General features: G+C 38.8%; 1 protein-coding gene across 1 annotated transcript in view; it reads right to left on the reverse strand.

Moving 5' to 3' along the window:
- Positions 1-14,712, reverse strand: part of MYO3A (myosin IIIA) — a 114,108-nt gene that overhangs the window by 98,754 nt on the left and 642 nt on the right. The window contains exons 2-3 of the mRNA XM_058832214.1: positions 7,052-7,234; positions 2,043-2,177 (exon numbers count right to left, since the gene is read on the reverse strand). Coding sequence (XP_058688197.1) covers positions 2,043-2,177; positions 7,052-7,219 — 303 coding nt within the window. The 5' untranslated portion in view covers positions 7,220-7,234. The remainder of the gene's footprint in view (positions 1-2,042; positions 2,178-7,051; positions 7,235-14,712) is intronic.

Genomic DNA, 14,712 nt, shown 5'->3' on the forward strand with positions numbered 1-14,712 from the left:
ACTAAGCTGATTCGTTCCAAGTATGGGATTTCTTTCCAACACAGACTCACTGGGACAGTTTCTCCTGCCTGTGTCTCTGGACACACACAGCAAAGCTTAATGCACCTGGCAGAATCCTCCCTCCTGCAATGCTCTGTATTACAAACATGGGTAGAACAACATCCAAGGAGGAGATGTTCAGCTTATCTGAATGGCAGCCTACAAAGAGAAAGGCATTTCTGAACTGACAGTCCAGAGTTCTGTCATTCTGTATGGATGTTTTCTTGTTTCACTTTCATTCCCATAGATTGTTTTCTTAAAAATACATTGCATAGGACAGCTGAAGATTTTTTCCTCTAGGAAAAAACCCCAAACCCAAACATCTACATATATGTATTCAAACACTCCAGTGAATAACTTTGTTGGTAACCTGCAGTGGTGATTCTAATGCATTACTAAATGCTGAGTTTTACCATCTATCACAACCCATTCATAGTGGAATTTGAGAAACTTTCTCTCTGAATCATCCTGCCCATGGATCCCATCAAAGAACACAAAATAGAGATGATGAAAAGATATTCATTCTTATAAACTGTGGGACAGCTTAATAGCTGCTGTGAAAAGCAAACTGCAACAGCCCTGTAAAGCTGTACACAAGCTGATAAGAAGGTGCCACTGGAACAGACAAATCTGTTTTATGACAGTTTTCTTTCCCATACACTATTATTAACAGGAAAGCTTCACCAAAGGCAATACTGAAAATTATTTTTGTACTTACGCATATCTACACATACCAGCTGACAACCATTTCATTCATAATCTACATGTGCAGTGACAGAAAGCATCCAAGACTGTTCCACACACTCCATACTTGCACATGTACAGCTTGGCATAAAAAATATAAAACATACTCCATATGTAGGCTCATGTTTTTGACATAAAGAATATTGTTCCTAGTGAAATACAAAAGTTAAAATATAAACACTTGGCTGTTTTCCTCCCAGTCTGTTTCATTCTGGCTGTTTGGCATCCATCCTTTCCAAGCCAGAAGTTTCACAGATGGGAGTTTCCAATGCTCAGCAGACACAACGGAAGCCGGATTTTCCAAGACGATCACGTCACAAAGACCTGACACCTTTTGATGTCAGTCTAACCTAGTAATTTGTTATGATTTGCCATGCAAACCATTCTTAAAAACATCTTCCAATGGAACAAGAATTTGGAATGGAATATGCATTACTGATAGCTTGTTTCTAGAATTTGATATCATTGTATCAGTGAGATATTTGGTAGGAGATTTGTATTTACTTAGCTGGCAAGTCATAAAATAAAACAAATTCTTCAATCTCAATCTTTATCAACCCTGATCAAATGACAGCAAAAGTCTTGATTCTTAGGAAAAGCACACTATTCCTGTCAGAGATATTCTTCATTTTCCTCTGGATACAAGAGTAAGTTTTTACAAAACAGGTTGTGAATCTATAGAAACTGTAATGATCAAGCTCTTTGCCCACAGATTACTCAAAACTAAAGACAAACACACCTTGCCCTGAACTTAATTTGAGGAAATCCTGCTGCTGTCAACAGCCTTCAGGCAGTAGCTGCTTTTATTGGCTTATTTATCTACTTGTACATTTATCTCCCCCAGAAAAAAAGGAATTCAGTTATATAATTTCTATAATTTCATTTGGAAAAAAAAAATATCACCATATTGTGTTCTTTAACTGCTATGTCATATGTTAGTGATATTTAAAGAGATGCTACTACAAGAAGATTCCCATGGCAAGCCTTCCACCAAAGAGAGATTTTAGGTAGCAAATTCTATGAGTTCTTAGAATTTATATCCTAATTCTGAAGGCACAGGACTAGCAGTGTAATACCAAGATAAAATAATTGCTGAACAATTTAATCAGAACAGGAAAAAGACTAAACAACAGCATTTATCACTTTGCATTCAACCACTCTTAAAAAAAATAAAAATTACTTGCATCTCATTCAGTGAGTTTATACAAAACAATGGGATACCAAGTGGAATAAACTTCCTATTTTTCTGTATTATTTACCTCAAGAACTAGCCAAAGCTGGTCTCCATTTTTCACATCCTTCTTATAATACATGCCGTAAAATTTGACTACATTGGGATGATCAGAGAGAGCTTTCAAAATGTTGTACTCAGCTTCAATTTCTTCATCAATATCCTAGTGTCACAAATGAGAAATACATAGCAGTTAACAAATAAATAATAATAGCCATTAAAAAAAACCAACCAAACAAAACCTCACAAAGTATTTTCTGTCAATTCAAATGTAGTTTGAAATGATACAAAGAAAAAAACCAAATAGAACATGAATATACCATTCAGAGAATTGCAAAACCTGCTTCTGTTTAGTGAATACAAAACAGTCATTTTTTTTTAAATTTTATTTTGACTTTATCAATTTTAACTAATGAACACATGGGATATGACAGAGCAGCCCTCAGGACACAGGGGAAGGTGTAATGGTCCTGGAGGACAACAAGCAATCCATGAGCCATCAGTGTGCCCTGGGGTCCAAGAAGACCAATGGGATCCTGGGCATGCATTAGGAAGAGCATCACCAACAGCTTGAGGGAGGTGATCCTGCCCCTCCACTCAGCCCTGGTGAGGCACATCTGGAGTGCTGTGTCCAGTTCTGGGCTTCTCAGGACAAGAAAGACATGGAGCTAATGGAATGGGTCCAGAGGAGAGCTACAGAGATGATTAAGGGATTGGAACATCTCTCTTATGAGGAAAGGCTGAGGAAGCTGGGCCTGTTCAGTTTCAAGAAGACAAAACTGAGAGAGGACCTCAACAATATCTACAGGTGTCTGAAGGGAAGGTGTCAAGAAGATGGATTCAGGCACTTCTCAGTAGTTCCAAGCAACAGAGGATGAGAGGCAACAGGCAGAAACTGATGCACAGAAGTTCCATCTGAATACAAGGAAGAAATTCTTTACTGCATGGGTGACAGAACACTGGAACAGGTTGCCCAGAGAGGTGAAGTGTTCCTCTCCGGAGAGATTCAAGAACTCTCTGAATAGAATCCTCTGCCATGTGCTCTAGAAAGACCCTGCCTGAGCAGGGAGGTTAAATCATATGACCCCAGTACTGGTCCCTTCCAACCTGAACTATTCTGTGATGTCAAGGCAAAGCCAGTGCAATCCACAAATAGGGAGGTGTGCAGATGCCTTGGGAAATTATCTGTTATTGCTTTAGTCTTAATGGTAACCCCAGCTAGAAATACTGCAGTTGGAACTACCTCTCTATCTCTCTGTTCATGAACAAGTATGACTGCAGCCACATCTTATTCATCTGCCATCCCACCTTCTGGAAGTACCTAGAAATTGTCATTCTCTACTGCCATAGAAGCTGGTGACATCCATGGTCTCTCTGGGTTCTGCTACTGAACCATAATAATTGTGGCTTTTTGTCACACTCTCATTACAGACCTTGCCTTTCTTAGACAGTGAGGGAAATCCTTTTGGAGGTGAGATACGAGGATCAGTTTTGCCAACAGATGCACTGGGAGCTGTGCAAATCCCTTCAGACCAAAGAGGATGCAGGCACTGGCAGGCTTTAGCAGGCATTGGATGACTCAGGTAAACCTTTCCCACCTGTGCACTGGAATTGCTCATTGAGGGATGATGATTACACTGCATTTGAGTCATGCTGACAAAATATTCAATCCCTCCTGACAACAGATAAAGGCAAAATATCTGCAGCCATTTTCCTCTCATTGTTTAGATTTAAAAAAAAAAAAAAAAGTTAGCATACTCATTTCAGATTTAAAACATTTTTAAATACTATTTACAGCTACACAAAAAGAAGTGAAAATCTGTTTGAGAAGAAGGCTCCCTTATGAACTGCACTATCCATATGAATGCATTCTTATCAGTGAAAAGCATCTATTCAATGCCAAAAACCTGTCTCAGCATCAAAAACCTGTCTCAGCAAAGCCAAATAGAAGTGACCGTGGCAGAAAAAGGGCTTGTTTTGTATTCCCAATGAACGATGCTTCTTCTCATTCTGTTCAACGCTCCTGCCCCAAGAGCACTTTGCTCACTTTGCATATGCAGGTCTCTCCAATATCCTATTCAAGTTTCTCTCACAAGCCTTTTGTCTTGAGACCAGCTTGACTGGTCTCCAAGATCTTCCTCTGTCACCAGTATCTTCATGAATCAGGCCATTAAACTTTTATATTAAGATTACTAAGATAAGTCTTCTCACAAGGAAGGATTTTAGAGATCTTGTTATTGGAACAACTGAAAAACAGTAGGAATTTTCCTCTTTCTAAAAAAGGAGGAAGTTGCTTTAAGGTAATTTTCCCATAAGCACAACAGAGAATACAGAAAAAAAATACAAGGAACGAAGAAAGAACCAAAGTATGGAAGGTGGCAGAGAATGAAAAGAGGAAGAGTGAAAGGAGAGATGAAGACAGAATACACCTCTGGCAAAAATAAAAAAAAGAAAAAAAATTTCAGTCAAAAGCCAAGAAATTAAAAACCAAGCATACAATAGCTTTGACTGCCTTGGGGAAATTGGAAGAGAATTATCCCACTGTCCTACTGTGAATTAATAGTGGTTTCTGTCTCCAGAGGGGTACTCAGATTTTATGAGATTTTTACAATTATAAGGAGAAATTAAATGAATAGAATATTCATTCTGTGCCTACTAAAAAGAAAAATATTCCTCAATATTTTATGAGGAAAAAAATTTGAAATATTTGGCTGAATTTAGCATATTTACCTTAATAAAAGAGCTGCATTAGAAATGGTAGACTGAAAATTCTCATCCTATATATAGGATAATTTTGCTAAGAGTACTAAAATACAACATTTACTTATAGTCCTGAGGACAAGAGTAAGCATTCTCAGTTCCATCTTCATATATTCTCATTTCAATACCTTTGCTTTTCTGTTTCAATTTCAAAAAGCTGAGCTGTTATCCACCAAAAAGAGTCTGTACTTTAAAGGATTAAACATTAAATGCTTATTTCAATCTTGTATGACCCACGATAATGTAGGTTCCCAGCTTAATTTCAAAATATCAGTTAAAACAAACCACATTTTTTCTGCTTTGTTTCCAGTCTACCTCTCAAGAGGCACAATTCTGAAACAATCTCCAAAGAAAAAAACTGTAAAATGTAAAGAAAATACATAAAGCATCTTTTTCTTCATTGCAATGGCTCCCTCTGCAGCCATTAATAATACTTTCAGTTTAAATAAAAAGAACCCATTTATTGCTTTTACTTTATTTCCAATACAGGACTGTCACTTTAGCAGTAACATGGAGGTACAGCAGCAACTCCACACATCCTGTAAATAGGAGAGGGCAAAGAAGAACAGTGTTCTTAGAATAAAAAGTGTAAAACATTTAGTTAAGAGTCAAGTCTTGAAAGAGTGATGTTGACTATGCTACTGCCATTTTTTTCTTAAAATAAGGAACCTGTTTTCATCAGTTATACATTTGTTTGTCTTCAATTTCTTAAATTGCATCTTTATCCATTCTATTTCTTCTGTCTCCTTTACATTCTATTCCTTTTTCCTACTAAATCTATTTCTCTTTCCTCTAGCATCAGATTTACTAATTTTTTTTTCTTCCTATCATCATCCTTTAATCTTTTTCTGCAACCTCCAAAGTGTACAGAAGAGTGAAAGTTTCACTGATTCCTTCTGGAATTCCTGCCATAGCCAGCTGCCACTTAAGAATCACTCCTGAGCACTTCTGAAGCATAGGAAAGCAAAAGCATTTCCTGCCAAGCAGGCATTTAGATGAACACCAATGGCAAGGAAGTCATGCCTCTTTATTGTAAGCACAAGAGCCTTGTTTACAGAAAGCAAGAGAGTCAAAAATAGTATCCAATACATTTGAACTCATCAAGATGCTTATCACTTGGCAAGTTATGTTTACTTTGGAAGAGGTTGTGGTATTGAATTGAGATGAGCATCCTTTTGTTGCTTTGAAAGCATACTGACATAAAAAGCAGATCAGCAAGAAACACAGCAAAGATAATCGAAGACACTACATTTTCGCCAACATATTTCATAGACTTCTGTATCTATGGGATCATAATCTGTGATGTGCAGAGGTAGAAGAGACCTGTGTGGCTGTGCAGCTCCAGAGCTGGAGGGTCCACACAGCACAGCATGCTCGCCCATTCCTGCCCAGAGGTCAGGCCATGGAAGGGCACACCTCACAAACCTATCCTGGGAGTGCAGAGGATGAACCTAAAAGAGCCTCCGAAATAGGAACAGCTGCTTTCCCACGTTTGGTTCTCAAGAAAAGTCCCAAGCTACATGCAGCACCACTGAAGTCAGTGGGGTGTACCTTTACAAATCAGACTAGTGTTCTTCCTTACTCTGTGAGCATTAATCTACCACCTAACAAATGTCAGTTTTTGGGAACAAAACCATGCTTTACAACTTCATAATTCCACCTCCCAGTTGCCTGGTGCTTTGTGTGTAGAGCTAATCCCTTTGCATTTTCCATTTGAAAAGATGGATTCCTCTGTGAGGCCTACATATACTGGCACATTCTAAAAACACAGAATGAACAATAACAATATAGTATGCTATTTTATTTTTGAAGTATCACTCATAGCACGTAACTCAGCTACAAGCATATACTCAGATGCTTGAAGGTACAGCTTAAATACTCAGAAATACGTAACTTCCTTACTGGCCAGTATGTCAAATACTTAAAAAAAGGAAAGGGAACAATGGTAAAAATAGAATAAGCTAGGGCTCCTCATACTGAAAAGGAAAATAATCAGCTCTGCTTCTGAAAACAAGACAAGAGCGATAACAAAGTAAAAATAACAAAGTTTAAGTATATTTCTGACTTTTACCATAAGCAACCACTTCCAAGAGCACTTATGATAAGTGCTAGCACTATCATATCATATCAATGCAATTCATTGATAGCTAGCCTGATATGAAGCAGGCTGAAATAGTTTATTTCACTGTCACTCCTAAAACAAATTATCTACAAAGATTAAGAGAAAAAAAAATACTACATAAACCCACAATTAATGAAGTAACTTAAATAACTTACATGAACGGGATCCAAAATTTTGACTGCTGCTTTGCTGCCATTTTTCTTATTTAACACCTTGAAAACTTTTCCATAAGTTCCTTTGCCAATAGTCTCAATTATTTCCCAGGTATCTGAAGGATCAGGAAAGCTATCAAATATTATTGTTTTCCCAGTCAGCGGAAGCATCTCAAATGATGGCTCCTAGGAAAAAGAGATGTCAGTGTTCACACAACAAATGGCTAATAGCAATTAGCTTCCTAGAAATGGTAAGAGAAATACACATTCCAGCCTCAAACACTAGAAATGTTTTTGCATATAGTGTGCATGCACAGATAGCATAATGAATAAGAACTTCTGCACTTGAATTTCCCTTCATTTGATATCATGTTGACTGCACAATATCAAATAAAGGTATGTGCAGTCAACACAGTATCAAATGAAGGGAAATTCAAATGATAATTTGAACCAAATTCAGGTTTGAGTGAAGCCAGTGGAAGTTTGCCCATGCACTTCAATGAATATATATTGTCACTCCAGAATCTTTGGAGGGACAGAGGAATGAGAGTGAAGTTCATAAAAACCCAAAGAATTTAGGTCCATTACCAAGAATCAGGCAAGAAGTGGAAAGAAACGCACACAAAACATCCTAAATAGTAGCAGTAGGTTCATTCAAACTCTTCCAGGGAACTATCATTTTTACAAGCCTACTCTTAGGATTTGAATTATGACATAGATCTCAAAAGGCCAAGCAGGTCAAAGTGACAGATCTTTTCACAATGCTACGGTCTTCTTACAGTCAAGCACTCAGTCATGGAAAATGGGTTTACCAATGTACATCCTTTAACAACTGGTTTACATACTGCAAAGGAAACACCTTTTACAATGATTGAATTGTATCCATCACTGACCAGATTACACCAACACCCTGGTCCATGACAGATACAACTCACCAGGAAATCTGCAGCAGACTGTTGTGTACTTGGTACTGCAGCCAGTACTGGCCCAGCTCCTTGATTCCAAACAGAGGGAACAAAATGATTCTGTTTCACCAGATACAATGAAATCCCCTTAATACTATTCCAGGTTAAGGTCAAAGTAAAGATCAAGATCCAGAGACATACAACTGCAGTAAGTATATCCTCAATTTTCCATTCCAGATTCGAAATTTGCTTCTTTTTTCTGTCCCACAGGATTTACAAAGACTCAGCTCAGTTAGGATACTGATGGTAGTCTCTCCCTAAGGCATCACCTTATGCCTAGTCTTAATCCATGCCTTGGGAATTTCACCACATTCAGGCAAACCCTTTTCTTTCCCCAAAAAAGAACACAAATGAGTCACAACTTCGTTTTTATTTGTCTTTAAAGCAGTGCTCAAATACAGTTATTCTGTCGGGGGTTTTTTAATCACTTTGTAGATAAATGCTTTGTAATTAGCTTCTGCACTCTTGTAATTAGGGGACTACACAAAACAATAACTAAACTTGGGATGATAAAGGGATGAGGATTCATAATTTCAAACCTTTGCTTTGATGGTTTCAATAATGGTAGAATTTCAAAATTTATCTAAGCTTTAGTTGTTTTAATTGAGGCTAACTTGTTTAAGATCTTACTGGATAATAAACCTGTAACTACTGGATTTTTTTTATTTTTGTAAGAGGAAAAAAAGTTAAAAGGTATCAATGGTTGCCTTTATAAGAACTAAGGCATCCAAACCATATTGAAGCCTGTCTACATACAGGCTATTTTCTACACAATATGTTATTTTCCATCAAAATCTAGAGCCTGCTATGTCTCACATTACAAGAAAACACAGGAGCTTCTGACCCAGGCAGTAGGAGAGAGGCAGCACTGAAGAAAGGAAGATTTAATTCCTCCTTTTCAAAGATGAAAACTTCTGGCACGGGAACTCAAAGAACAGCTTCACATATTTAGACTGTGCCAGAGCCAAGCAGGGAACCTTGAATCTCCAAATAAGCAAAGGCCCACCCTGCTACAGGGAAGTTTTAAATGAAGCAGAGCACTCTAAGCAGTAAGGTTCCAAGCTGGTGCTTCAGACAGCCTCCCAGGCCTCATTAACTCCCTATACATTGACAGAATGAAGCTGAAATTCATTGACTCCCAGTATCAATTGCTTATTTGTCTGCAGAGACGGGTACAATGAGAACTGTTAAAGGGCTAAGGAAACATGATCCTGCAGGTGCTATTTAGCTACCAGAGAAAAAGTGCTACAGAAATTGTCATGTGCTTTTGTTTTCTTTAGAAAATCATACCAGTTGCACATCTAGTCTTAAGAAAAGTCACCACATACTTAAACAATATGAATTCAGTATCTATTGTACTTAGTTCAATAATTTAAGAGTGCTATTCCAGAAAAAAATTATTCACTTTAGTTCTTTCTTTTGATTTACACCTTCAAAATAATAAATTTAATAAATTACACTGAATACCATGTTTCCTCACTTTCACCAAGTTTAAGAACAAGTCCCTGGAGATAAATTGTTTAGTTTCCACTTCAAGTATTAAAAATATATTAAATAGAATGACTTCAAGTGTTCTATTCTGGATGATGGATAATGTTTTATTACATCTCAGTGAAGTTGTGAAAGCTGATAATGATTTAACCTCATATTTCAGCAATAAATTGGACTGCTCCTGGAATATGTCTGGATGCACAACCAACTGGATAATTTATCATATCCTTCACCATTAAAAATTTACTTAAAAGCCACCACAATTTATAACTTGATCCAAACCTCTAAGCTGGGAATGTAGCCTTGAATCACTAGGAAAAAAAGAACTTTTAAAAATACTTTTGGTGTGTCCAGTGTGACAATTCACTCAGCTTCTGCTCAGATTTTGGCTACCTTGCTGGTGAGGCCTGATGGATGCTGGGCACAGCACCAGTAAACCAAAGCAAGAGCACCAAGTAGGCAGACAGCTGGCCTGAAAGAGCTCAAGAGCCATTATGAGCATTACGCACCATTATCACCAGCAAATCTCTGTCTCCTTGTCATCTTTCCCTTTTCTTCCCCAGAATCTGCTCACTTACAAAAAATGGTATAGGCCCAATCTCCAAGCTGAAAGGTATAAAATCCAAAAAGCTTTAGAAACAAATCTAGCAGGACCTGGACTGCTGAGGCCTTCTTGCTGCTTGGTGTGTTACAGGGAACGCTTGCACTGTGACAGAGGAGAACGGATAAGCAATTTCTTACCCCACAGCTAGGTTTCATTTTTTTGGATTTGCTTGAAGGTGTATATATTAAGAGTTACAGGTTCTAAATTACGAAACCTTATGGCTTGAATGGTGAATAAATTAATTCCTGTGATAGACCGACATAGGCAAAAGGGGATTGAGCCCCTCTTTGTCGTGTTTCTTATCATTTTTAATGATCTCATGAAACACAGTTTAAATCACAGAGTACACTGTCCTGTAAGTTTGAGAGAACTTAGGATAATTCAGGATATTCAAGGCAAGGAAAAAGTAGATTTGGAATTCCAAGAAACCAAGGTTTAGTGTTTTTTCGGTTGGGTGGTTGGTTGGTGGGTTTTTTTTTATCTGAGAGGAGGATTTGGTGCCAGTTTTAAGAACAAACTGGGTGAGAATTCTTATAAGCCATTCCTATGTGACTTTTTGTTTCATATCAATCATATGCACCCTATACAGGAGACTTCAGGCCAAATATTAGAGAGATGCCCTGTTCAGCTGCTGTGCTGGCAGACCACTGCCAGCACTCTATCATTTTCAGTATCAAGTCAGTTTGGAGAGGGAAGGGAAAGCCTGCTGAAGAACATGGTATGTCTCCTCTCAACTATTTTACTGCTGCCAAGGCAACTCAGTAAAGTACATTTACCACACCCAAAGCATCAGACACAAACCAGTTGCCCCATGGAGGGCTTTTTAGTCAAGGCCACAGAGCACAGAGCATTAGAGTCAACATCGTCACGTGGGAATAAGCAATTGGTTTTGCTCCTGCCAGCTGGGTTAAAAGAACAATGGAGCCTGAATTTCACATAAAATATTATGGGTTAATCCAATATTTTCACCACTGTTTCATACCACCTAATCATGCAACTTTCTTATAAACCTTCCCCCACAATAGTTTCTGACTGGACCTTCATCTCACTTGGATGAAAACACACCCATTTCCTCCATAAAGAGCTAATAAAATGAGAGCCCCTTGCGTCAGGTCATTCATCTTCCTCCACACAGGACTAGCAAAACAGACATGGATTCACATTCAACTGCAATGAATGCAGCCCTCAGGTTCCCATCAGCATCTTGTCTCCTGGCTACCACAACTTTCTGGCCTTGAAAACTGGAACCAGGATCCCATCAGTTCAGTTTGAAACACCCCTACTGAGGTTGTCTTCTGTTTTGTTTGTCCACACCACCCTCTCCTTCACATCACAAACATCACTTCAGCAGACAGCTCCTGCACACATCCTACCCTGGAACGTGCCAGACATCTTCCTGTGTGTCACGACTGGCAGATGTCAGGCGCCAAGAACAGGCACACATGGCAAATCAGGTCTGTTACCACTCTGAAGGTGACACAATGCATTCCTTCAGATTGTGAAACCTAAACCTCTTGCCTAATGGATGCCAGAAAAAGTAATCAACCTAACAAAAACAAAGCAAACAAAAATAGACAGCTTGTTATATCAAATAAAAAACTCCATCTCACCCCACTTTTTCACACCCTTTATTGCTTTATTCAATATCTAATTTGGAAGTTCTTCTGTCTGTCACTGATCACAAGGCACAGCGGGCCCTTCAAATACTTAATGCAATGGCACAATCAAATCCCAAACCACATTTCTTCTTATTTCTTGAGTTATGCCACACTGACAAGTACTTAATAAGAAAGTTAAAGGCTGCCACATGGAATTCTCAAAACAAGCCAAAAAGCATGAGGCTACAATATGCCCTTCATCGTTCTAGCACCTAGCAATTTCTGGATAAATGTCCAAATAATTTGATTATTCAACTAAAAGCATGGACTGCAGCTCAGATTCTGAGCTAGAGCTATAATGACTCATTTATGCAGTATATTATCTTAGCCATCATTTAAAGAGTATGTTTTGCTCTGGAAATTGAAATATCACCCCCATTCAATTCTGGGAGAATATGTGGCCTCTGATTTCAATGGTGATGCAACCTATATCTGAATGGGAACGATACTCAATCTAAGCTCGGTGTGAGCAGATTACCTAGTTTGACCATTAGTTAAAAACAAGTGTTTGGAGGTTTGCAAGCTGGTTTTTCTTTTACTTCATTTGTCAAAAGCTGAACACACTTAGCATTATAATTTCACTCTAAAACAACAACAAATTTGCATAATTACATAATTTTTGTACTCTCCATATGTCTAGACAAATTACCCTCTTCAACTGCACATCAATTTGCTTACTACTTTCTACTCCATATATTCCCCATTGCTTTCAATTGTCCTTCCTGTCTGCAAGAAACCTTCCAGAGGGAAAAAGGATCTCTGTGGTCCCAGCTATGGTAGATGAAGAATAAAAATCAACAACCTTCTCTAACAGTCAGTCCATGTCTTTTGCTGTTTTGTGCTTACATGAGTAAGAAAGGAACAAGACATCAATTCAGGTAGGCTTCACCTAAGCTGATGCATAGAATACACCGACTGGAAACTAAGTTAGACGTTATAATTCCATTTCAGTCAAAGCAATAAAAAAATGATTCACCTCACCTGGTTAGCATTTATCTTAGCATAAGACAGCTTAGTCTCCAGACACTGTTGATTCTACTGGCTGAGTCTGCATTGCCTACAACAGGAACCCAGTTACACTGCTTCAGATGCAGACATGCTAAGGTAAATTAATTCTATCTACTTAAACGCTGGAAATGAAGAATTTTAGCTTGACAACTGACAAAATGAGTATCAGCTCCATACTACAGCCAGGAAAACTGCAAGCCAGCCATATCTCATCACCTGAAAGCTGTCAGGCAACTTGGACGTTGTCTGATGATGCACAAACAAGGCAAGCATCATGCAATGACACTGCTAAGCAAACTTCGAACCCAGCAACCAAACCCTAAATTAATGTAAATGTAGGAATAAATGGTTATGTAAAGCATTTGGAGGCAAGGAGTGGTGATCAATTTAGGGAGGTATCATACAATATACCTCCTGGTCACAATTCAAAATACATGCATCAATCTTAGGGCTCTTCATGGAAGAAACTGATCTGACTTTGAGGCCACTTCTTAATGTTTACTCCCTGAAAGGCTGGGTTTCTAAAAACACTTCTTCTGTTTCTAGAAACACTTTTTTTCTTCGGTGACTGTTATCCAGTGACAACTTTCCCAACAAAGCAAGACAGCTTTCAGAGACATTTGATGCCTCTGGACTCCTTGACCTTTGTAAAACTTCTACACACAGCAGAGAGGCAGTACTGTGCGGTATCAGTACCTGATCTCCTTCAATTGATAAATGCATATTGGGTGTCCACACTGACATTTCATCTGCAGATTATTATTCAGCTGATCTTGACATTTTGACTTGCTGCAGACTGAACTGGCCAGCCCTGCTCAAGGGAGGCTCCAGCTCTTCACTCTCTGAATGCTCTCAGATGGCACAGATGCAAGGGATCTACTTCAGTGCTAGGTTCCACCTTGGTTTCCATCCATCCCCTGCCATGCCCCACAACAGTCAAAGTCACACTGAGGTTTACAGTTCTAAGGTAACTCCATTGGACAAGGGGATCTTTTTAAGCAACAGGTTAAAGAATCAGCGAGGCCTGTAAGCCCAATCTATTCTCATGCATAGGGGCTACCCACTAGATTGCAATCCTTCAGTGTTTAAACATGACACCAGTACAGAACCCAAACCTTTTTTAAAGCCAACCTTTAGTTAAAGAAAGAGGGTATGAAAAGACCAAGGAAACAAAATGCTAAATTTAATTACTGTCATCAATTTTAAGAGCTCTGATGTTTTGAAAACAAATGATAGCTGAAGATTTCTGTAGCAATTGTCGTCCAACAGACAATATTTATGCAGGGGCATTGCAATCATGAAACAAGATTAATAATGGAAGGGGGAATGGTTCATTATCAAACTGTATTTGGACTTTGTGCCACCAGAAGTAATGAACTGACATTAGCAATGCATAAACTGAATTATATCCAGCTAATTTTATGGCTCCCAGAAGAGAGGCACTGCAAGTGATGAGCATAATTTTTCAATGACTAAACACTAGATCAATATATTAGCAAATAACTTGGTTTTCAAAGCTAAAGCATCACTTAATTTTCCTATTTTAACACAGTAAAACTTTATAAAGCCATAAAAATCAATATGGTGTGACCTCACTCACTCCGCGTTTCTCAGAACTTCTAACAACAGAAAAGCGGCAACTCAAAATTAATTTAGCTGCCGTATCAATGAGCTTTGTCAGGGCTTGAAATTAAGGCCATACCGTAACTTGATAGCAAGATAAGGAAGGCGCTGCAGACAACAAGTAAACTCGCTAGCACTCAGCACTAGCCGACAAGAAGTGTCGGGGTGCGAGTGTACGGTGGGCACGGTACGGCTGCACGCGTGTCCCGCCGAGCCCCCGGGCATTCCCGCCGCATTCCCGCCTGTGCGTCCCGCTCTGCCCCGCTCCCGGAGCGCCCGGCTGCCCCACCGCGGGCACCACGCGGGCCAGGCTTC

The sequence above is a fragment of the Poecile atricapillus genome, chromosome 2 (genome assembly GCF_030490865.1).
Source record: "Poecile atricapillus isolate bPoeAtr1 chromosome 2, bPoeAtr1.hap1, whole genome shotgun sequence".
Lineage (NCBI taxonomy): Eukaryota > Metazoa > Chordata > Aves > Passeriformes > Paridae > Poecile > Poecile atricapillus.